A 24840-nucleotide genomic window follows, 5' to 3' on the forward strand; every position below is an offset into this window, starting at 1 on the left:
GCAGCCGCCGCCCGAGCGCGCCGAGCCCAGCCCGCTGCCCGCGCCGGCCCCCAGCCCGGCGCGCCCCCTGCCTAGCCCGGCCAGGCTCCACACGCAGGTGCGCACGAGCGGGGCAGGGGCGGCGGGGGCGAGGGAGGGGCGGCGGGCGGCCGAGAGGCCGATGCCCGCGGTCTCCGGGCAGGTGAGGGCGCGAGCCAGGAAGCGCCACCGTGCACCGGCGGCAGGGGGCGCGCTGGGCTCCTTGGGGCCGCCACTTAGGGGGCGCGCGGTTCGGGAGGAGGCGCCGGGGGCCGAGTGCGCCGGAGACCTGCGGAGGGCGGGGAGGGACGAGGGCAGGTGTCTCTGGGGTAGCGCCTGACCCGCGGCCCGTGGGGTGAGCTCGCCCGACGCCGCGTGCCCGACTCGCGCCCTGACTCCCGCGAGGGAGACTTTGCCCTGCTCGTCTGCGTCCCAAGGCTTACTCCGTAGTCAGGAATGTACAGTTCGGGAAACTTGCTGCCGCTGGTGTCTTTGGGGCCACCCTCACCCCACGTCACGCGTCATCCTCGCTTTCCCTCCCTCTCTACTCCCCCAGGCTTGGGTGGGGCCCTATTGTCTGCGCCCGGCTTGCCCAGCCTTGGGGGCCGAGCGCACATTTTCCCAGCGACGCAGGCCCCACCTGCGGAGCAGGTGAGCGCCCGGAGAGTCCCGAGGCCCAGCCCTCCGCTCCTCGGCCTCGTCGGTGCTGTACCTGCGGCGCCTCGGTCCGGCCCGGTGGGTGTCGGGCCAGGGCCCAGCCCCCAGAGGTGGGATGGGATGGGATGACAGCGGGACTGGCGCAGGGCCCGGCTCCGCGCGCAGCTGGTGTCTGGCACCCGTGGCTCGGACTGGGGTGCGGGCGGAGGGGTCGAGCCTAGTTGGAGAATTCACTGGCCCTGTTTCCAGTGGCTGCTGCTTCCAGGGAACAGGACTGCTCTTCTTCTCTAACCTCGAAAAAATCACCCCAAACAAACTTTCTAGCTGGAAGTATTCACGGCAGCTTTCTCCGCGGGTTTTCCTGCCTCCTTGCTCAAGGGCTTTCCCCCAGGCTTAGGGGGTCCGTCTTGGGGCAGAGCCCCCTCCCCCAGCCGGCCTGGGTGAACCTGGGCCAGTGCCTGCTCTCTGACCCTGTCCTCCCTGCCCCCACCTCCATCCTGTTTGCTGGGCCCCAAGGGCCCGAGGTGGGGGCAGGGGTGGGGGGTGGGCCAAAGGGGAAGCAGCTTCTTCCTTCTCTTCCTGCCTCCGGGGACCACCACACCCCCTCGCTTGAGGCCTGCGCCAGTGCCTCTCTCCCAAGCTTTGCCCCCTCCCCAGGAATGGGGGTGGGGCAGGGCCAGGCCAAACTGAGGAGGGTGGGGAGGGGGGGAGCGATTGTTCTGGCCTTTTTTTCCCTTACCCCATCCCCCACGTTATATAGCTGGCTGGTCTTTGAGTCTGAAGAGTGTGGAGCTTGGGGTTTGGTTTCCATTTGATTTCTGGATTTTGAAGTTGCATTCCTTCTAGAGGCTTCTGTAGGCAGTCCCCCAGCCACCCCTTCCTGAGGTTGCTGGGTGGGGAGAGTGGGACAGGCTGTAGGGGGGAAGGTTTCAGGAGAGCTGCATGAGGGCCCCTTTCACTCCAATCTCCTGAGAGCCCCTTCCCAGGGCAGAGTTGGAGATCACCAGGCTTTCAGCCCTCGTTTTCAAAAATAGGAGGTGTGGTCTCTCTGCAGGGATTTGGATGCCAGCCTCCTTGAGGAGCAGAGGGGAAATAGAAGAGCCAGGCTTTCCCTCAGTCTTGGGGTGAAGGGAGTTTTGGAGGGAATCAGGGCTATTGGGCCTGACTCAGTTGGGAAGACCCTACCACCTCTTTCATGGTTGTAGTTGGGGGAGTGAGGAGGGGTCAGACCCATCTTCATGGAACGCCCTGGGTTAGGGGAGGCTGAGGAGGGAACCCCATCCTTCTGCTCTAGTGGGTCTTGTTCCTCCGGGGAGGCAAAAGGTCATGGAATTTGGGCAAAAATAACCTGTTTTCCTTCTTCTGTGTGCCAAAGTGGAGGAGGGGAAGGCATTGTAATTACATTGGTTAAATGATTAGTTTAGCTAATCTGGTTTGTGGCTGTGATCAAAAGATAATACTGAGGAAGTATCACTAGGAGGTGCCTGGTGGAAACTGGTGGTTCACGGGAAGGGAGGTAGTGGGGGAGGGGGGGAAAGGTAGGATCCAGTGAGCCATTTCTTGTTAGATCAAGCCCCACCTTGGGTGACAGGAGCCCTCCACCCTGCCCCCACCCCCATTCCCTCTGAACCTCTGTTTGGGGTGCCAGGGTGGAAGCTTTGAGAACATGTAGGAAGGATTCCCTCCTGGAGGCTCGTGGGGCAGGTTCTGATGAGGGGTTGGGGAGAGGAGCCCCTTGAGAGTGATGGGGTGACTGTCAGTGGAAGGGCTGTTGGAGAGATATTACTGTAGGGCAGTTCTGGGTTTGAATCCCAGCCCTGCCACTCATTACCTATGTGGCCTTGGTCAGGTCCCTTCATCTCTCTGAGCCTCAGTGATCTCTACAAAATGGGAGTAATACCCATAACCCAATAAGTATTTGATAAATGGTGACTAAAAAAGCAAGGGAGGACTTTACAGATACTAAGCACTTTCATGGAGTGTTCTCACTTAATCCTGGTGACTGTCCCTAGAGGCAGGTTATCATTACCCTGTCCAGCAGATAGGGAAATTGAAACTCAGGGAAGTTAAGTAACTTGTCCAAGGTTGCACAGTGAGACCCAAGAAGGGCCAAGACTAGCCTTTGGGTCCTCTGGTTCCAAGCCTGGATCCCATTCTGCTGTACTGTGTATCACCCCACTACAGCTCTGGGAAGAATCTGCCACTGTTCTTTGAGAGCCTCTGTTTGGGAATCTGGGGAGAAGAGAATTCTAAATGACCAAGGAAGGTATGTGTGGGTGGTGAAGGTGGGGGCAGGTTGGTCAGGAGGGGGTGACTCATGTCCTAGCCTCCAGCCTTCTGAAACCTCCGTGGCTTGGTTTTTAGTTCCTGGGGGAGGGGGACATCTCCCCAAGGCCAGAGGCTGTGGACATGTGTGGAGGAGGCTGGTGGGGGAGAGGAGGGCAGGGGTCAAACTTGCTGCTGCCTCCTGGCCTACATTGGGCCAGACCCTGGGCTGTTCTGGGCTTGTCCCTGTATAGGAAGTGGGGCTTCCTGCTTTGCTGGGGACTGGGGCTGTGCCAAGATGAAGGGGGGCCTGGTCTCTGGGGAGGAGACGGAAACGAGAGTCAGATTTAGGACTGGGCCACTGTGCTTCAGGATTGTGCCTGGCTGCTCTGGGGCCTCAAGCTGGCTGTCCTCTGCTTGGGAGCCCGGGACCCTAGGACCCGGAAGTGCCTTTCTGGTGATGGGTGTGGGGTCAGCTAGGGCCTTGGTCCCTGAGGGAGGGGCTGGTGTCACTGTCTCTGGCAGCTGGGCACCTGACACCAGAATGGGCCTGGGAAATGGGGCCTCTCTGTTTGTGGGTGTAGCCTGGGCACTGCCTGTCAGCACTGGGCTTCTGAATCCCTTGAGGTCAAGAGGAGGATACCCCCCCCCCTCCCAGGGTTATTGATCCTGGAGAAGAGAAGCCTGAGGGGACTTGATGTGACAGAGAAGGAAAGAGAATGATCTGATGCTATAGAGAGGGTTCTGGGCTTGCGGTTTTCTATCATCCCTGAGGACACAAGAGCCGGGACTGATGCTCTTAGGGAAGGAATGGAGGCTAGACAGGAGGAAGAACTTCCTGTCTGTTAGAGATGAGATCTTGCATTGCTGAATAAGAGGGAGAGATGGAAGGTCAGAGGTGACTCTTCTCTGAAGAGGAGGAAGCAGGGCTCTGTGGGAGCTGGACGAGGGCCATCATGCCCAGGAGAGAGGACAGGAAGGAGTCAGTGCCTTTGGTGCCAGTCTGAGGTCTGTGGGGGGGTCCCTGGGGAAACTCACAGTCTTGTGTCTGTTGGGAGAAGAGAGTCCTGGTGGTAAGAGGGACAGGTATCCATGAGCCCGCTGGCCCAGTGACCCCTGTGAGAGAAAGAGAGGTGTGGCTGGGGCAGGTCCCCCAGGCCTCTCCCCTGGGGCATGGTTAAATCTAGTGGCGGTCTGGGGACATGGACTGCCCCAATTTCTAGCAACTTCCTTGGCCAGGCCTGAAGAGAAAGCTCTTTGCTCAGCCTCCTGGCACCTTAGCCTTTGGGGACCCTCAGGACAAGAAGTTCTGCTCCCTGTGACCTGCAGAGTGTGGGTTAACAGGCCTGCTTTCCTTCTCACTGTAGGGACGGGGACTGAGTGGCAGAGACCTGAAGAGTTGGGAAGGGGCTGGGCGATCAGTATGCTTCTTGTTTGGGGCTGAGGGAGAGGCTGGACTGTGTGAATCCTCCAACCTCTTGATTGAAAAAGTGTATCTTTTCAAAGATTGGAAAGTTTAGAAAAGTTTGCAAGAGAAGAAAAAAAATCACCCATTATCTCACTCCATAATCCCACCACTAACATTTCTTCCCCTTCTCTTTTTCTTAGCATTATCTTGTTTCTTAGCCTCCATCTCAATGATCTCATGCTCTGTATACAATGACAAATTTTAGGGACGCCTGGGTGGCTCAGTGGTTGAGCATCTGCCTTCAGCTTGGGTCATGACCCTGGGGTCCCGTGATGGAGTCCCACATCGGGCTCCCTGCGGGGAACCTGCTTCTCCCTCTGCCTGTGTCTCTGCCTCTGTCTCTCTGTGTGTCTCATGAATGAATAAATAAAAATCTTAAAAAACAAAAACAAATTTTAACCAAATCTTTATCCACATCCTAGTTTTCTCCAGCAAATGCAGAACAGGGAAGTCATGGTCGGTTTTTCCTTGTACTTCCAGGAGGGGGTCAGGCAATCCTGCAGAATGAAACCCTGGGGACCACCCCCTAAGGAGAGGATACCAGCTGTGCCCCCCCAAGCCCCCCTCCAGGGGCCCTTGTGTGTGATGTGACACTGACCCAGGTCAAGCCTTTGTTGTTTCCTGAGGCTGGATGAAGTGTTTTTCCATTCCCAGGAGCCCTGGTTTGGGGTGATCCACTGATTTGGGGTTTTGCCCACAGAGTGTCAGCAGCAGAGACGGGAGTTCCAGCTGGAGCCCTCTCCAGGGGAGCCCGGAGGTTCTTAGGGTCGAGCCACCTGGCCCTGCATTTCCCTTCCTCCAAGTCCCCTTCATTTTCCCACCCTGGTTTGTTTGCTTTGGGAGGGAGCCCAGAAGGAAGAAAACAAACAGCAGCTGGGACGGCCTGACCTGAGCCTCCCCTACCCCCAGCCAGTCCTGGGCAGTAGCTTGGGCTGCCCTCCAGACCGGAAGCGAGGGTTTTCCTCTGGAAGCATCCAGGAGGATGGGCTCCTCTGTCTACTCCTGTCCCCAGGGCCCTGGCCATACATTGTGCCCACTTTAGTCTCTGCCTGCTTGGAATGATCATTCTTTTTTTTTTTTTTTTTTTTAAGATTTTGTTTATTTATTCATGAGAGACCCACAGAGAGAGAGGCAAAGACACAGGCAGAGGGAGAAGCAGGCTCCACGCGTAGGGAGGTGTCTCCAGGATCACGCCCTGGGCTGAAGGCAACGCTAAACCACTGAGCCACCCCGGGCTGCCCTGGAATGACCATTCTGAATGGAGAGATTACAGTACCTGTCAAGGGACCTCTAGTCTGTGGGTTGTTTCCTCCTGGAAGCCACACCAGTCTGAGCGGGGAGGCCTAGCTGGGAAGCCCCAGCCTGTTGGGGGAGACAGGGCTCTCAAAGGAAGCAGTCACATCTGTCTCTACTTTTCTAGGGTCTGTTTCTGTCTGTTCTTGGGAGCGCTGGCCAAATCTCTGCTGGAGTCAGAGACAGTGGGGAAGGGTGGGGGCTGGTGGCCCTGCTCAGCCCAGCCTCTCTCCTGGGACTGCTATGTGGGGAATGTCCAGGCCTACTGGCCTGGCCAGCCCTGGCTGCAGGAAGCAGCACATGTCACTGGGGAAAGGCAAGGCAGTGGTCAGTGGGCAGAGCAGTGTCTTCCCTCCTGGACCAGGCACAACTCCCCAGTCACACCTCACCCCACTCCAGGGGCTCTGGCCTGGGGCTGGGAGGTAGACATCCTCCCTGGTCCTGGGTCCCAAAAAAGGAAGGCTTGGCCGCTGGCCACCTTGCTGGGCCTGGCTCTGCTGGCTCCTCCTCTGCCATTTCTTTGCTTTGCTAATAGAAAAAAGCTCGCCTGGGCCTTTACTGCCCACAGAGGGCTTCCACAGTCACGGCTGTGTTAGATCCACAATCCACACATGGTCTGAAGAAAGGAGTGGCTTGATTATCTCTACCTTGCAGATGAGGAATATGAGGCTCAGGGAAGTCGAGTGACTTGCCCAAGGGCACGCAGCCAGTGAGTGAGGATGGATGGATCGCCTCCCCTGACTCCCGTGCTCTCCGGCTTGTCCGCAGCCCCCTTCCTCTGTGCCCGTGATCTGCTGGTCTCTGGCCCAAGGAATTGCTGGAGAACCCTGCCTGTTCTCCTAGCTCTCCCATGCAATGTATCTAAGTCTGCTTCCAGCTGGCCCATTCCTGTCCTCATTCCCAGGTGTTTTATTGACACTTGGCACCCCACCGCCCAGCCCAGCTGTGCCCAGCACTGGTGGGGCAGGGGCCTGAGGTAGGTCTGGTGGCAGGGTTTTTTTGTTGTTGTTGTTTATTTAGGTATTTATTTATTTATTTAAAAGATTTTATTTATTTATTCATGAGAGAGAGAGAGAGAGAGAGAGAGAGAGGCAGAGACAAGGCAGAGGGAGAAGCAGGCCCCATGCAAGGAGCCCAATGTGGGGTTCATTTTTTTGGGGGGGGTCATTTAGTTGTTTTTTTCTAAATATTTTATTTATTTATTCATGAGAGACAGAGAGAGGGAGAGAGATAGAGACACAGGCAGAGGGAGAAGCAGGCTCCATGCTGGGAGCCTGATGTGGGACTTGATCCCAGGACTCCAGGATCATGCCCCGAGCTGAAGGCAGATGCTGAAGGCGGATGCTCAACCGCTGAGCCACTCAGGCATCCCTTTATTTAGGTATTTATTTATTTAGATTTTATTTATTTATTCATGATAGACATAGAGAGAGAGAGAGAGGCAGAGACACAGGCAGAGGGAGAAGCAGGCTCCGTGCAGGGAGCCCGACGCGGGACTCGATCCCGGGACTCCAGGATCGTGTTCTGGGCCAAAGGCAGGTGCCAAACCGCTGAGCCACCCAGGGATCCCCCTTATTTAGGTTTTTAAAAATATTTTATTTATTTAAATAAATAAAATATTTATTTATTTAAAATAAAATTTTAAAATATTTAAAAATATTTTATTTTATTTTTAAGCAATTGCTATACCCAATGTGGGACTCAAACCCACAACCCCAAGATCAAGAGTCGCCTGCTCCTCCGACTGAGCTAGCCAGGAACCCCAGTGGCAGTTAATTTTAGCGTCTCGGCTGGACCACGCTGTGCCGGGACTGTCTTGGACTTAGGGTGCCCAGTGGCAGGCTGCTGGGGAGGAAGCAGGAATGAAGGGCAGGGTCTGTCCAGAGCTTGCCTGCACATTCCTACCTTGGCGCTCCTTCTCCAGGGCCCAGGCTTCTCTTCCTGTCCCCTGTACTGTCCCCACCCTACCCTGTGATCTCCTGAGCTGGCTTCGGCCTCCTGTGTTCCAGCAGTAGAGCATGCTGTGAAACAAAGGCCCCCCATGCAACTCAGAAAGCTGCCCGGTGTCTGGCTCTGCCCGGCTCTGGCCGGAGCGTGTGGGCAGGGCCCGCGCCTGTCTCACCCACTTCCACCCTGGCTCTGTCCAGGGGCATTGTGGCAGTCCCGCTCCGGGTGCAGGGTGGAGAGGGGTGAGACCAAGCTGGGTGCGGCCCCCTCCGCCCTGGGAAGTGCCAAAACAGCACTTTTCTTTCTTGGTGAGAGAGAATTGCCCTGGTTCCCCTGGGAGCCAGTGAGAAAGGTGGGGTGGCCTGACAGTCCTTCCTGAGGTCTGACTCCTCACCTTCCTGCTGCAGGAGGAGCTCACCCTAGGATCCTTTCCTTGAGAAGAGTTCTAGTGTGTGTCCTCTCTGCACTGTTTGCTGACTCTCCCGTGGCCCACCTTCAGCCTTCTCTTGTCTGTCTTGGGAAGGCTGAGAGATCTCAACGCTCCTCTGAGATCAGCTGGGCCACGCTCTCTGTGGATGAAGCACAGAGGGCAAGTAATTGCCTAAGGACACCAGTCAGCCTGGGTCTCTGTGGCTGGGACCAGGACCAAAGGCCTGGGACTCCTGAGTTCACAGCCAGGGCTCTCTGGCTCCAACTATGAGCACCCTTGGCCTCCCCAGCCTCTTCGCCTGCTGGCAAGGGGCTCAGCTCTACCCATGCTCTCGCCAGCCCCTGTCGTACACCAGTGTCTGGCCCTCTCTCCTTGCAGGGCGTCCCCCGTTAGGAGCCAGGGGAGCAGCCTTGTTTAGTGGGCTGGAGGCTGGTGTGCAGAGAGGCAGACCCCGGATCCCAGCAGAACGCTGCCCTGTTCTTAGGGTGGTGCCTCAGTCTCCTCAACTGGAAACTGGGACCGGTAAAATGCCCCACCAGGCTGGAGATTCATTTGACTGTAAAAGCAGCCGAGTGTCTCCGCCCCCATGGATCTTTTGACCTCCTGGTGGCCTCTGTCTTGCTCTGGGCAGCTGCCAGCCCTTAGCTTCTCTTGGCTCCAGGCCTGGGCTGGGGGGGTGGTAGTGAGGGGACTCCACCCCCGTCACCCCCTCCCTGGCTGGGAAAATGCTCCTCCTGTGGCCAGCCTTGACCTCGGGGGTCCCTGTGGATGGAGGCTGGTGGGGAGTGGGGTGGGGGGGTTGATTCTGAGGTTCAGGGTGAGGCCTGTGCCCCTCTGGCTGAGAAGCCCCAGGGGGAGGTGGAATGGTCTCTGCTCTGGGCAGGATGCTGGGGGAGGGGGGCTCTAACTGGCTCAGGTGGGGTGTTCTTACTGAGCAGGGCTGGAGATTTCCCGTTTGTCCTGAAACAGATCTCAGTGCCCAGATGCCTGCTCAGCCCTCTGCCTGGCATAGTGACATTACAGGGTTAATCCTGATAGAGTTTTACCTTCCTTCTGCAGCACTGGGCCGCCCAAGGCCTCCTCCCCAGGGCTTTCTCCTCCCCAGGGGCGGCTCCGTGACAAGCTTCCTCCTCCAAAGTTCTCTGTTCTTTCTCTCTCCCACCAGGGAAGGCAGGAGTACGCTGGGCAGTGCGTGGTTAGGGTGGGGGCCGAGGGCTCCTCCTGAAATAGCCGCACTTGGCCAGTGCCTAGGAAGCAGCTGGGTGCATCTGGTGGCACGGAGCCTGCTGTCTGGTGTTCTGGGCCTGCTTCTGTTTATCAGCTCGAAACTCTGAGTCACTTGGGGTGAAGGGAGGAGAGGAAGGAGGCAGCCGGGAGCTGGTCTGGCTCCTGCCTCTGCCTGTTCCAGGTGTGCTCATAGGCCGGGAAGGAGCCCGTGTCACCATAAAAGGCAGGGAGGCCTGAGGATCATTCATCCTCCTCCTTGAGGGTGACCCTGGGAAGACATACCCTAAAGATCTTTGTTCCTGGGGTGGGGCCAGGCTGAACCAGCTGAACCTGGGCCCCCATCACCATAGGACAATAGGTCTGAGGTACTGAGTACTGCCCGTCTTCATGGGTGGACCAGCCTACAGTCTGCATGTGCCAAGGCCTCAGACTGGGGTGTCACCCACACCTGTGCCTGGTCCCAGCTCTGCCACCTTACCTGGTGGAGCCTCAGTTCCCCTGTCCATAAACGGGGGGAGCAGAGGATCTGCATTAAAACCTGCTTGCGCAGATGACAGCCTTATTGAAAGCTCTGCACCAGGCAGGCCCTCACCGGAGCACAGCCCCCCTTGCCTCTCCTCCCAGGGGTGGGACTCAGGGGTCAGCTCCCGAGACAGGGAAGCCAAACAGACCAAGTAAGAGTCCACCACCCTGGTACACAGTACGGCCCAGCAATTCATGCACCTCAAGTGCCCCCACGTCTCTGCAGAGAGATGGAGGGGTGCCTGAATAGCAGCAACCCCTCCTGAGGCCTGCCTCACCCCTTATCTTAGCCTGGGTTCTACAAAGACAGGAAGTGGGAACCCCCCACTGAGGGAGAGGCACCGCTGATAGGTGGCCGGCCACCAACACCCAGCACCCACTATGTACCTGGCACCCGGCTGGGTCCTTTACAAATCTGGCCTTCATAACAACCTGCGGGGGGGGGGGTGGTGGTGGTGGTGGTGTTATCCATATTTTGCAAATGAGGGTTGGGTTCTGCAGAGAAGTGAATTGGTCCAGTCATATGTGGCTGGTATTTCGAACTGGTCGATGGGGCTCAGAATTCCAGAAAAGGCTTCTAAGACCTGGGGTGCCGGAGAGACAGGGATCTTAGAGCTTGGGCCTCTGGGGTCACTTGTGATCCTGCCCCATCTTCAGGAAAGATCCTTGAGATCCTGGAGTCTCCAAGGGAGCCTCTGACTGCTCCTAGCAGCCTCCAGGGCTCTCCAGAGAAACCCGTCTGACTGCTTCCCTGCCCCACCCAGTTTCCTGTCCGATGCTTGGGGTGTAGCTGCCTCACCATAGACTTTCCCAGAGAGCCCTAGTGGATGGGGGGGGGTGGGTCTGTGGGATCCCAGAACCTGCTGGAGGCCCTGGGTACCTTTTGCTCAGAGAGTGTGGGCCTGGGGAGAGCAAGATGAGCAAGCCCAGGGCTAGGTTGGGGCATCTGGCTCTTTACTGCCCCACGCCCCCTGGGGTGTGCTCCATCCTGGGCTGGAGGTAAGCGATCTAAGCCCTGGACTCACCCTAGGGTATCCCACCCCACGGTGGGGATTCCCTCCCTGGGCCTGGGAATGGGCTGAAGCCGGGGCTGGGCCAGATGATGATGGGCTGCCTCACTGGAGCCAGCTAATTTCCTGCCTTCCTTTGTGTCCCCAGCAGCCATCATGGAAGTGATGAACCTGATTGAACAACCCATCAAAGTGACTGAGTGGCAACAGACATACACCTATGACTCTGGCATTCACTCGGGTGCCAACACCTGTGTGCCCTCGGTCAGCAGCAAGGGCATCATGGAAGAGGATGAGGCCTGCGGGCGTCAGTACACGCTCAAGAAGACCACCACCTATACCCAGGTGCCCCAGAGCCAAGGTCAGGAGCCCCGGGGACTCGTTCAGGGAAACTATTCCATGGAAATACTTCAGCAGAAAACCAGTCTGGGGCCTGGAGGAAGGTCAGGGCAAAAGGAGGCAGACAATGGGAGCTCCTGTCTGAGGGAGGAGGCACAGCTACTTCAGGGTTGCCCCCATCTGAGAGGGCGGCAGATTCCTCTTCCTTGAACTTCTCGTATGGAGGGAGAAGCAAAGTCTGAAGGCAGGGTCCTTACCCTCGATGAGCTTACAGTGTAATGACAAGGTGTCACTGTTGCCCTCAAGAGGCCCATGGACGATTGGGGAAGATGGTCCTTTTGCTCCAGGGGCCCCAAGTTTGACGGGGAGGCAGGGCTCCTGACGAGGGTAGGAGGAGACCTACAGGTAGGTTGTGGCCAGGTGGCAGAGTGACGACCCAGTTCGGGCTCCCAGCTCTGGGCCTCTGGCAGCAGGGGATGCCTCACCAGCTAGGGCGCTGGCCTCTCTGGGGGAGAAGGGTATCCGAGCCCTAGGACTGCTGTCCACGGGTGCCTCCCGGGCCCCGAACACTGAACAGGATGAGCTGTGGGAGCTGGGAAAGGTATGGGGCGGGCTGTGACAGGTGGAGGCCCTTCAGAACTCAGCCTCCGCCCGGGGCTCTCCTCCCTGACAGCAGGCAGGGAGAACCAGGCATTGTGTTGGTAGCTAAAAGTACAGCATTCCAGGTGGGAAAGCTGTGTGGGTGTCTCCTCCTTCCTGACTAATTGGAGGGTGGAACCTCTGCCTCTTTCTCCTCAGGGCATCGGGACACTTGCCAGGGCCAGGCTGCCTGGGAAGTTTGGGCACCTATTTGTGGGGCTCCTGGACCCACCCAGGGGGTGGAACCCGGAGTCTTAGCTAAGAACCCACCTCCTGCCTTCTGAAACCCACACTCCCACCTTTCCCTCTGATCTGCTGTATGATACTGGGTAGCCCTCTGGGCCTCTATTTGCTTGCCTCTATAATGGGAGAGTTGCCTCCTTTGGAGATGATGAGGATATAATTAGAATCATGAGATCTCAAAGAAAGGAGACCTGGGTTGTCTGCTGCTACCCCAACCTGATTGTTAAGGGAGGGGCATAGGGTTGGGGTTTGGGCTCTGGAGTCAGCCTGTCTGAGTTCAGACCCCAGCTTGGGCTTCTAGGAAAACAACAACAACAACAAAACCAAACAACTCTCTGGGCTTCAGTTTCCCCATCTGTAAAATGGAGATAGTAATAGTATTTATCTTTTAGGGTTATTATGAGATTAAATGAGAAAATATAAGAAAAACGTTTAATTCACTGCTAAGCACTTTGTAAGTGGTCAAAAATTTTTAACTGTTCCCATGATAGTAATCTTCACTAACACTTTTGTAGTGATGTGTGTAGTACATCCTTTCTTTTCAGAGCAAATTACAACTATTATCTCATTTAATTCCCTATAAAAATTCCCTGTGACGGACAGAACAGGTGGTGCCCCATTTTACAGCTGACATGACGAGGTGGTGGTGACCTCCCCCGGTTAGAGGCAGAATCACAAGTGGTGCTGCTGGGGCTTTGGTCGGGGTGGGAGCCAGCCCAGAGAGCCCGGTCTACAAGGCCTGCCCTGCCCCCTGTGTCCCCCCCACCCCTGCCCATCCTGCCACTCAGTCCCTCCCCGTTGACACCCCCCCATCCAGGTGACCTGGAGTACCAAATGTCCACGACAGCCAGAGCCAAGCGGGTACGGGAGGCCATGTGTCCTGGCGTGACAGGCGAAGACAGCTCGCTGCTACTGGCCACCCAGGTGGAAGGGCAGACCACCAACCTGCAGCGGCTGGCCGAGCCGTCCCAGCTGCTCAAGTCAGCCATCGTACATCTCATCAACTACCAGGACGACGCCGAGCTGGCCACCCGGGCCCTGCCTGAACTCACCAAACTGCTCAACGACGAGGACCCGGTCCGTGGGGGGCCTGGCCAGGGTGGGGGCAGGGCAGAGAGGGGAGAGGTCAGGTGTCCGCAGGGGCCGGCCCTACGCAGGGCCCCATCAGCAGGGAGAGTCTGAGCTGGGTCCCTCTGAACTTTGTGGAGGGGGTCACTTGCCCTCCTCCCCCCATCTCACGGTGGCAGCCAGCCCGGCCCCTCTGCTCACTTTTTCCCATCCCTCCCCGTCCCCCTCAGGTGGTGGTGACCAAGGCAGCCATGATCGTGAACCAGCTGTCCAAGAAAGAGGCGTCACGGCGGGCGCTGATGGGCTCGCCCCAGCTGGTGGCAGCCGTGGTGCGTACTATGCAGAACACCAGTGACCTGGACACAGCCCGCTGCACCACCAGCATCCTGCACAACCTCTCCCACCACCGTGAGGGGCTGCTTGCCATCTTCAAGTCGGGCGGCATCCCTGCCCTGGTCCGCATGCTCAGGTACCCACCCCTACCCACTGGGGGATACCGGGGACTCCCTTCACTTGGGCCTACCCCCTCTCTTCCCTGGGCTTCCATACATCAGGTATTGAGGACCTACTGTGTGCCAGGTGCAGACCCATGCCCAGTCCTGGTGCTCAGCTACTCACAGCCTAGCAGGCGGAATAGGCATGTGACCGGCGTGTTAGTTACTAGGATACAGTATATGCTGGAGAGAGGTCTGCCCAGGATTGCTCAGAGCTCCGGGAAGCTGTGCACTCTAACAGCAGGATGATGAGTTGAGGGTTGATGGATGAGTGGGGTTTGGCCTGCGTAGATGAAGGGAAGAGTATCCCAGGCAGAGGGAACAGCAGAGATAGCCCCTTGCCCCCTGTATCTTTCCCAGCCTTGCAAGGTTCATTGGTCTTTCTCCTTCTATCCATGCCAGGCTGTGAGTTCCTTGAGGTGGGAGATACTCTGACCCCCTCACAGGACCTTTCTAGCACATGGCCTCCCATGTGGTAGTTCCTTAGTACCGACTATGCGCTCAGCCCTGGGCTAAAAGCCCAGAAGCAGGCGGAGTCATGGTCCTGGTGGGGAGAGGAGTGGTGTGTGCTGTGTGATCTGTGCCTAAGAGCGGGGCTGGGCTCAAGGGACGATGAGATTTTAGTATTTTTTTATTTTTTATTTTTTTTTAAATTTATGATAGTCACAGAGAGAGAGAGAGAGAGAGGCAGAGACATAGGCAGAGGGAGAAGCAGGCTCCATGCACCAGGAGCCCGATGTGGGATTCGATCCCGGGTCTCCAGGATCGCGCCCTGGGCTAAAGGCAGGCCCTAAACCACTGCGCCACCCAGGGATCCCATGAGATTTTAGTAAAGTGCTGTTCCCCCCCCCCCTTTTTTTTTTAAGATTTTATTTATTTATTCATGAGAGACACAGAGAGAGAGAGGCAGAGACACAGGCAGAGGGAGAAGCAGGCTCCATGCAGGGAGCCCGATGTGGGACTCGATCCCTAAAGTGCTGTTTCCATGGGGGTGTTGGTATGGGGAAGGCTTCCTGGGGGGAGGTAGCCCTCATTTATGCCAGACCTTTGGGGCCCGACTCACATCAAGCCACTGCCCACCATCCCAGCTCCCCGGTGGAGTCAGTCCTGTTTTACGCCATCACCACGCTGCACAACCTGCTGCTGTACCAGGAGGGCGCCAAGATGGCGGTGCGCCTGGCAGATGGGCTGCAGAAGATGGTGCCCCTGCTCAACAAAAACAACCCCAAGTTCCTGGCCATCACCACCGACTGCCTGCAGCTCCTGGCTTATGGCAACCAGGAGAGCAAGGTGAGCTGTGCTGCCGTGCACCCCCCCAACCACACCCCAAGGCCTTCCAGTGTATCTCCTTCTATCCAGCTGTAGCTTTGGACCACTGCCTCTTTACCCCTTTTGGTTTAAATATATGAGTATACATGGTTGTACATCTTTCATCATATAACTGAATATTCTGAGGTTGAGGAAAAGGAAAAAAGTCACTATCCTTATGCAACCACTGCTATCTCCGTGTGCTTCCTGTGGACCCGTCCTGTGGGCATGTCTGTACATGGTTGTAGTCATGGCAAATGTACAACTTTGGATCTGTTTTCTATGTATTTTTAATTTTTTTCCCATACCCTCAAAATCACCCTCTACAATGGCAGATAGCATTTCATTAAGTGGGGGCCCCAGACTTTATTCTTAGGGAGGGCATTTAGATTGCTCTCAATTGTCTACCTTTATAAACAATGCTGTCATGAGCATTTTTGGACACACAGCTTTTCCCAAAGAGTGGGAAATTTTTTCATCAGTGGGGCTAAGGGTTTTTAATATTTCTGGGCTTGTACCCAGATTGCCAAATGCTTTCCAAAAGGATCGTGTTACTTACAGTGTTGTTGGTGGTGTCTGTTAGTAGTTTCACCTCATCCTTGTCAGCATTGTTTATTATCCTTTTTTCTTTTATCTTTTAAAAAATTTTATTTATTTATCTGAGAGTGAGAGAGAGAGAACCAGCGAGATGAGGGGCAGAGGAAGAAGCAGACTCTCCATTAAGCAGGGACCCCAAGGTGGGGCTTGATCCCAGGACCCCAGGGTCATGACCCGAGCCGGAGACCGTGGCTTAACTGACTGAGCCACCCAGACATCCTTTTAAAAATTTTGGCTTTTGGGCAGCCCTGGTGGCGCGCAGCGGTTTAGCGCCGCCTGCAGCCCAGGGCGTGATCCTGGAGACCCTGGATCGAGTCCCACGTCAGGCTCTCAGTATGATGCCTGCTTCTCCCTCTGCCTGTGTCTCTGCCTCTCTCTCTCTCCCTCTCTGTCTCTATGAATAAATAAATAAAATCTTAAAAAAAAAATTTTGGCTTTTGGGGATCCCTGGGTGGCTCAGCGGTTTAGCACCTGCCTTTGGCCCAGGGCGCGATCCTGGAGACCCAGGATCGAGTTCCACATCGGGCTCCCGGTGCATGGAGCCTGCTTCTCCCTCCTCCTGTGTCTCTGCCTCTCTCTCTGTCTCTCTCTCTCTGTCTCTGTCTGTCATAAATAAATAAAATAAATAAATCTTAAAAAAAATGTTGGCTTTTTTTTTTTAAGATTTTATTTATTTATTCATGAGAGACAGAGAGAGACAGAGGCGGAGACACAGGCAGAGGGAGAAGCAGGCTCCATGCAGGGAGCCCGATGTGGGACTTGATCCTGGGTCTCCACGATCACACCCTGAGCTGAAGGGAGGTGCTTAACTGCTGAGCCACCCAGGTGTCCCAAAATTTTGGCTTTTTTAGTAGTCACAAAAGCTGTTCAGGTTTTAGCTGAAGTTTGGTAGCGACAGCTCTGTCACCTCCTCCCCTTTCCTTGTTCCTTGTCATATTTCCTGTCTATCTCACACTCATTCTCCACTGTCTCCCCCTCAGCTCATCATCTTGGCCAATGGAGGACCCCAGGCCCTTGTGCAGATCATGCGCAACTACAGCTATGAGAAGCTGCTCTGGACCACCAGCCGTGTGCTCAAGGTGCTGTCTGTGTGTCCCAGCAATAAGCCTGCCATCGTGGAGGCTGGTGAGGATGGCCTGCGAGGACAGCCCTTGTGCCCTGGAGGGGCGGGGTGGGGGTCTTGTCTGGCAGCTGGGCTTGGTGAGCCATGCTCCCCTGCCTTACACGCTCCCATCTCTCGCCCCAGGTGGGATGCAGGCCTTGGGCAAACACCTGACAAGCAACAGCCCCCGCCTTGTACAGAACTGTCTCTGGACCTTGCGCAACCTCTCGGATGTGGCCACCAAACAGGTGAGGGAGACCTTGGGGGCTGGGGTCCACCTCTTCAGCCACCTCATGCTCCCCTCTTGCCACAGGCAGTCTCCTGTCTGGGACTCTGACTTTAGGAGCCGTGGGAGGCCTGAGGCCTCTACATCTTGCCCCACTGTGACTAAGGCTGGAAATACCCTGAAATCCCTGAAATTCCTCATCCCTTTAGCTTAGGGCTCTAATGGCTGTTAAGGACTCAGGAAGGGGAACAGAGGAAGGGGCTGATATTCCTAAGCTGGGGTTCAGATGATACCAGGGGAGTAATTTTGACACAGACCCTGCAACAAGGAGCAGTAATGTACCAAGAGATGGCCTGAGGGCTCTGGTAGCTAAAAACACAGTTTAAGGAAAAATGGCAGTTTTAGGACAAGACTCCTGGTTCCACCTTCCCACCTGACTACCATTCCTAGGAGGCCCCTGCCCCCCATCAATAGGCTGTTTAATGGCCCCCGGCCACATGCTGGACTCTGCTTAGGCCCTGATGGATATTGGCTTGCTTTCCCCTTTCAACAACTAGAGATGGAAAGGGGAGCCAGTTGGTTGGGTGAAGAAACAGGGTCCCAGGGGGGTGACGTAATGGCCCTTGATCACAGCTAGTAAGTGGTAGAGGTGGGATTCAGGAGTGTCATTTCAGAGCCTGGGGTCTTTCTGTTCTACCACAAGGCCCATGTGGCTCCCCCTGGGAGAAGTGAGGCTTCTAGATCACTGATGTTTCCTGGAAGTGGATTTGGTCTGGGGACCACTGAGAGGGGCAGCATGAAGGCCCAGAACGATGATGAGAAGCCAGGGAAGAGCAGTCAGCTGGGCCACTGAAACAGGTGGCCTCCTTCACGTTTCCTTCTGACCCTGCCTGGGTCTGAGGATGCAGGGGGCGGGATGGGGGTTGGAGGCAAGAGCATGAGCTTGGAGACCGGCCTGAGATCACAGATGGCTTGCTGGCGGTCGCTCTGTGGGGAGCCCTCAGCCGCTCCGAGTGCCACTGCCCCATGGGACTGTGCCACCTTCTCACGGGGCGTTGGCAGAGGCGCCGGGGCAACGGTTCCCAGGCACGTGGGCACGGCCCGTTGGCTCTCAGCTGCGTGGCTATCTCGCTCCCCCTGGACACCTTTGGGAAGACCTCCGGGAGCAGAGAGTCTCCCTCACCTTCTGCTGCCTCCCCCACAACCCACAGGAGGGCCTGGAGAGCGTCCTGAAGATCCTGGTGAACCAGCTGAGTGTGGACGACGTCAATGTCCTCACCTGTGCCACGGGCACTCTGTCCAACCTGACGTGCAACAACAGCAAGAATAAGACGCTGGTGACCCAGAACAGCGGCGTGGAGGCTCTCATCCATGCCATCCTGCGGGCTGGCGACAAGGATGACATCACGGAGCCCGCCGTCTGCGCCCTGCGCCACCTCACCAGCCGCCACCCGGAGGCCGAGATGGCCCAGAACTCCGTGCGCCTCAACTACGGCATCCCGGCCATTGTCAAGCTTCTCAACCAGCCCAACCAGTGGCCGCTGGTCAAGGTCTCCCCTGTGGCTGGGGCGGGGGTTAGGTGGGGGGTAGGAGGTCTTCGCAGGCAGGATTTAGGTGCTAGCTGGGTACAGGCAGAGCCATGGAGCAGAGAGGCCCTGGGTCTGTAGGTGGTGGTGGGCTTGAGACGCTGCCTTCCTAACACATTCCAGGGTGATGTTGCCAGTCTGTGGGACACATTGCTTCCACTCATGCTTTGGATCTTGACCATGTGGCCATGTCTAGATACAAGGAGGCTAGCAAAGTGTCATGTGTCAGAAGGCCACATCTGCTAAATTTGAGGAGGGATCCTAACCAGATAAAAAATAGAAAGGGTTCTGGGGGGACACATTTAGCATCTGTTGGAGGGAGTGAAGGCTGTGAAGGGGTACAGCCTTCTCTACAGGAGGCTGCCTGGGGGCAGGAGAGCCAGCTAGCAGGGCTCCCATTGATGAAGTTTTAGACAGTTTGACAGTACAGATAGGAATGACTCTCAAGTAGTTATACATTGAATTTTTTTTTTTTAATTTTTATTTATTTATGATAGTCACAGAGAGAGAGAGAGAGAGAGAGAGAGAGAGAGGCAGAGACACAGGCAGAGGGAGAAGCAGGCTCCATGCACCGGGAGCCTGATGTGGGATTCGATCCTGGGTCTCCAGGATCGCGCCCTGGGCCAAAGGCAGGCACCAAACCGCTGCGCCACCCAGGGATCCCTACATTGAATTTTAAAAACCCATAGTGAGAGAAAAAGGCATGTGGTCCCTCTTTGGGATTGATCCCTACCATAAGCTTGAGGCGGGGGGAGGGTTTCACCTAGCCGCTAAGTGACAAGTGACCTTGGTAGTTCATCTACCTGTGCTCACGTCCTCATCTCGTGATTTTTGTGCCTAGTCTTCTGGCTTCTTGTTTTGCGGGTCAGAGGAGATGATAGCTTGCTTCGCAAGACCCTGAGGGACCCTAGGAGGCCAGAGTGGCCCCTGGGAGATGGGGTGCCCTGAGGAGGACACTTCTTCCCAGAGCTGCCTTGCTGGGGATTGATTACAATAGGAGTATCAGTAAAGCAGGAAGCTTTGAGGTCAACCATAGCAAGGACTCCCTGCTAATCAGGGTTTGGGAATTAGCCGAAAAGCAGGTAAAACTCCAGTGTATAGGGGAGGGTGGTTGTTGAGGGAAGGGACAAGGGTGAGGGTCAGGCCATGGGGCTGGTGGAATGTTCTGGAGTGGGGCATCATTTTAGCAGGGACTGTTAGCATTAGACATGAGGACCCACAGATTCTATGGAATAAGGGACATGGGCTAGGAGTGGCTCATGGTCTGGAGCATGTTTGTGTCTGGCCTGGCGGATAGAGAGATGACAAGGGAAGGAGGAGATGATGCTTAGAAATTGGGATTCTCTAGATGCCCAAGAATGTCCCTGATTATTGTCCTTTTTCTTATCAGGCAACCATCGGCCTGATCAGGAATCTGGCTCTGTGCCCAGCAAACCATGCCCCACTGCAGGAGGCAGCAGTTATTCCCCGCCTTGTCCAGTTGCTGGTCAAGGCTCACCAGGATGCCCAGCGTCATGTGGCTGCAGGCACACAGCAGCCCTACACGGTAAGTTTGCTGGTGGTGCCTTCCTTGGGGGTCAGAGGTGTCCTGCTTGGGAGTGTGTGTGTGTGTGTGTGTGTGTGTGTGTGTGTAAATGAGGAGGCAAGTTGTAGTTGAATGGAACTCCAAAGACCAATGAGGTTTGGCAGATTGTCACGGTGGGGGCATTTGGGCATGTCCAAGGGCTATCAATTGCCATGACCCAATGCCTCTTGTTGTACAGGACGGTGTGAGGATGGAGGAGATTGTGGAGGGCTGCACTGGAGCCCTGCACATCCTCGCCCGGGATCCCATGAACCGCATGGAGATCTTCCGACTCAACACTATACCCCTGTTTGTACAGGTGAGTCTGGGGCAGGTGGAGAGCAGAGGTCCCTCCAACCCCTGCACATCCCCATTACTGAAAGTGGGAGGTTGGCAGCCATGGGTTTGGTGGGTCTGGGCCAGTCATCAAGAGGTCATTGGAGGAGTTTGGAGAACAGTGACCATGCCAGGAGTGACCCCTTAGCAGATCCCTGCATGGGAATGGCTTTCCAAGCTCAAAAGCAAGGGAAGAGATCACAAATGAGAAAAATATCTCAACTACATAAACGTTAAAATCATCTGTATGTCAGAAACAGTCTAAAAAGCAAGAAAAAGTCAGTAGCAAACTGGGAAAATGTTTGCAAGTATCACAACAGACAAGAGTTTAATATCCTTCATATAAAAGAGCTCAGTAATACTAGACCCCAGTGGTTAGATGGGCAGAGGCAGAAACAATCCCAGGTCGCTCATAAACAGGCAGTGTTCAACCCCAGGAGTTTAAAGAAATGAAGCTTATGCTCCCAGTGAGATCGTCCCATTTTCCGCTATCAAACTGGCAAAGAAAAAAAATGAGAATGCTCTGGGCTGGTGAAAATAAATAAATAAAAATCTTTAAAAAAAAATTATTTATTTATTCATGAGAGACACACAGAGAGAGGCAGAGACACAGGCAGAGGGAGAAGCAGGCTCCATGCAGGGACCCCAATGCAGGACTCAATCCCGGGTCTCCAGGATCACGCCCTGGGCCAAAGGCAGACGCTTAACTGCTGAGCCACACAGGTGTCCCATAAATAAATAAAATCTTGAAAAAAAAAAAAAAGTCCATTATATCATATGGCTGAATACAGTGAGGTTGAAGAATTTTTGGCTTTTCAAATTTTTTCCCTTTAAGTACTAGAGTTCAGAGTAAGGGATTAGCATCCTTGCAACCTCCAGTTGTGACCAATGAGGGGTTTTGTTTTGTTTTGTTTTTTTGTTATTGTTTGGCTTTTTAACACTCTCTTTTTTCTTATCAGTATGGACTCAGATTTCTAGGTAAAGCTTTTTAATAATGTAGGAAAATGCCTTATGTTACAGTGTGAGGTAAAACAAACAAACAAACAAAACAGGAATCAAAATATCAAAATAAGGGACAGCCCAGGTAGCTCAGCAGTTTAGCACTGCTTTCAGCCCGGGGCCTGACCCTGGAGTCCTGGGGTCGAGTCCCCCGTCGGGCTCCCTGCATGGAGCCTGCTTCTCCCTCTGCCTGTGTCTCTGCCTTTCTCTCTGTGTGTCTCTCATGAATAAATAAATAAAATAAAATAAAAATAAAAATAGGGATGCATAGTCCTAAAACAGGACTATGATAAAAACATGATGGAAATATGCCAGTGTATTAACAAAGGCTATATGTGGGTGGGGAATTATGGCTGGTTTTCTTTCCTATTTCTTTATGTTTCTTAGACTTTTCCACACTTTCTAGTAGGAGCTGGTGCTAAGTCCAGAAAAGGGGAGCTGAGACTAACAGGGCTGGGGGGCGAGCGGGCTGCCCATCTGCCTTACACCTTACCCACCTGCGCCCCTTCCCCACCCCACGCACCCTCCCTCTCCCCAGCTCCTGTACTCGTCAGTGGAGAACATCCAGCGCGTGGCTGCCGGGGTGCTGTGTGAGCTGGCCCAGGACAAGGAGGCAGCTGATGCAATTGATGCTGAGGGGGCCTCAGCTCCACTCATGGAGCTACTGCACTCCCGCAATGAGGGCACCGGTGAGGGGCTGTGCTGTGGGCCAGGGGGAGACAGCGGGGGCTGGGTCTTGGTCCTCCAGCCAGGGTGAAGGCAGGCGCTTAATTGAGTTTTCCTCTCCTCTCTGCTCAGCCACCTACGCTGCGGCTGTCCTGTTCCGCATCTCCGAGGACAAGAACCCAGATTACCGTAAACGCGTATCTGTGGAGCTCACCAACTCCCTCTTCAAGCATGACCCAGCTGCATGGGAGGCTGTGAGTATCCTGGGTTGGACTGCAATGTATGGTTGTGCAAGTTGCACACTACACATGGACAGTGCCTTTGAGGGAGCTCCTCCTACCATACTGTCAACTTCAGATTTTTATTTTGTAATTGGATCATTGATGACCATTTCTAGCAGATGGCAGAGGTAGGTTAAACTATCTGCTTTTGACCTGCCAGAATGGCAATTTTATTTTGTCCATGTTATTAGAAGTGTTTGAAGCAGGGGGCAATGCCTTTTTCTAACGTGTGCAGAGGTGCTCTGTAGGCTAGTGCTGCCCCGATCCTGGGTGGGGCAGCTCCCAGTACCCGTTCTCAAGGCATCTTGTGCACTGCTGTCCCCAGGGCTGCCCTGGTTTTGTGGGCATCCCTATGCGAGAACGGTGGGAACTTCAACTCTTCGGAAGTGACTGAGGAGAGGAGTCCATTGGGGCACTGTGTAACCCCATTTCATTCCTCTGTTCCTTCGAGGGGTCTATGCTTTTCCCTCTTTGTAGAAGCATCTCTAGCTGCCCACCCCCCAGCCCAGAGCTGACATTTTGCACCCTTCTCCCCTCCTGCAATGTTTCTCTGTCTCTTTCCTTAGGCCCAGAGCATGATCCCCATCAATGAGCCCTACGCAGATGGTGAGTGTGTGCAGAGTTCCTCAGGGGTCCCCGAGACCCTGCAGTGTGGGGTGTCTGGGGATGTGAGTGAAGGAGAGGCATTGTGTCTCCAGGGCCGCATGACCAGTGGCAGCCACTGCAGAGTCCACACCTACTCCTGTGTAGGCCCCCTGATGTAGGGGAGTGGAGAAGGGGTCAGGCCCACTGGAGATGGACTGTGAGGTCCAGCAGGGTGGTCTGCAGACCTTAGAAGGTCCTCTTCCCTTCTTTTCCCCAGACATGGACGCCACCTACCGCCCCATGTACTCGAGTGATGTGCCCCTGGACCCCCTGGACATGCACATGGACATGGACGCGGACTATCCCATCGACACTTACAGCGACGGCCTGAGGCCCCCCTACCCCACGGCGGACCATATGCTGGCCTAGCTGGCTGCAATCCAGTACGGCACCTTCCTGCTTGCAGGCTTCCCCCATGCCTGGGGCCTCTGGGCCATTGAGACATGCTTTTCTTCCCCGCTAGAACTTGCTTCTCACAAAGGCCCTGTCATCTTTCCTTTGAAACCTTGGCCCTTTTCTGGGGGAAGTGAGTGTGGGGCCTTTTGCCATTGAGCTCCCCTGAGGAAGGCGTGCCTTGGCCTGCCTCACTCCCTTGTCTTGCTGGGGGCAGGTGGGTAGTGGGTGGGTGACACGGGGGTGGCACAAGCTCCTGGAGGCCATAGGCCTGCCCTGACCCCTCTGTGTATAACTCCCCCTCCCCCAGGTGCGGTTCCTCATCTGAGAGGCTCTCCATGTGGGCGATGGGGCGAGACAGGAAAGTGCCTGAGCCCAGGGGAGCAGGGCCACGACTTCTCGCTGTGACTTCTCGCCGGCCCATGCCTCCAGACATCCTCTATAGGGTCTTTCTAGGGATGCTCCTGCTTTTCTGTCCTAGGCTGTGGGTCCAGGGCCCAACACCCCCTCCCACCTCTGTGGCCCTGGCACTAAAGCTTTAGACTCAACCACTCACTCTCTTCCCCCACCCAGTAATCACCCCCCACTCTCACCCCCACCCTGGGTGGCCTGACTCCAGCAACCCAGGCCCCTCAGAGCTTTGGTTCCTTCTCTGGGCCTGATTTTCTCACTGAACTCCAACCCACCAACTGTTCTGAGCCCCTGGGGTGGCCAGAACCCAGGTTCAATGCTCAAAGTCCCAGAATCCAAAGCTTGTTTGAGAAGTTCAGGGACGGACCAGGGAGATGGGACGGAGATGAGGACACTGCTTGCTCCCCTCTCGAGGATGTTCAGCTGGCTTTGGCCCCTGCTTGGGAGCACCCCATCCCACCCACACAACCGCCCTAGCTGACTCCTGAGAAGTGCTCTTGGCTGACCCCTCTGGTGTGCGGTGAGGGGCTTTCTCTTCCCCTTCCTGTTTCAAACCCTCCACCACCTCCTCACGTGGGTGTGGGGGGCTGGGGGTGGTCCCAGCAGAGAGTTTTATTATTCTCGCTTTATGTTTTTGGTTATTGGTTTTTTTTGTATAGACCAAAGCAAAGAAAATAAAACTAACACATAGATCCAGTGGAAGCTGTGAGGGCAGGTGGGATGGGGAGTTGGGGGCTCCCTTAGCAGCCTGCTGCCTCCTTGGCTGGGTCCCCCATGCGCTCATGGCCACCATGTGTGTGGCAAAGACATGGGGAGGGGAGTCAGAAAGGAGCGTTTGAGGATCTGGAATTGATTAAACTCAATACATACTCACAGGGCTCCAGCCTAGAACCTTGGAGCCTTAGGAGGTAGGAGGGCGAAGAGATGGCTGTGCATGAGTTCCCCCACCAGGGACACTAAGCCTTGGTCTCTCCAAGGGGCGACCCTCCTGCTGGCCTCAGCCTCCAGCCCTGCCCCATCTAGCCTCAATGTACATGTGGTGGATTTCTCTTGGGTGGAACACTCCCTGTGGCCTAGGGCTTGGTGTTCAGCCCCCTTTTTGGTTT

At 55.5% G+C, this 24840-nt stretch overlaps 1 protein-coding gene across 1 annotated transcript; it reads left to right on the forward strand.

Annotated features, from left to right (window-relative positions):
- On the forward strand, window positions 1-24430 carry JUP (junction plakoglobin). Its single transcript, NM_001286943.1, is given in 15 exon segments — window positions 1-97; window positions 10986-11198; window positions 12876-13135; window positions 13357-13595; window positions 14709-14910; window positions 16506-16650; window positions 16772-16875; window positions 18065-18403; window positions 19830-19985; window positions 20203-20322; window positions 21877-22027; window positions 22137-22258; window positions 22852-22891; window positions 23148-23313; window positions 23634-24430. Coding segments are annotated over 13 exon segments (2235 nt in total). The 5' UTR covers window positions 1-97; window positions 10986-10993; the 3' UTR covers window positions 23300-23313; window positions 23634-24430.
- Window positions 24431-24840: the final 410 nt, after the last annotated feature.

This window comes from Canis lupus, chromosome 9 (genome assembly GCF_011100685.1).
Source record: "Canis lupus familiaris isolate Mischka breed German Shepherd chromosome 9, alternate assembly UU_Cfam_GSD_1.0, whole genome shotgun sequence".
Classification (NCBI taxonomy): Eukaryota; Metazoa; Chordata; class Mammalia; order Carnivora; family Canidae; genus Canis; species Canis lupus.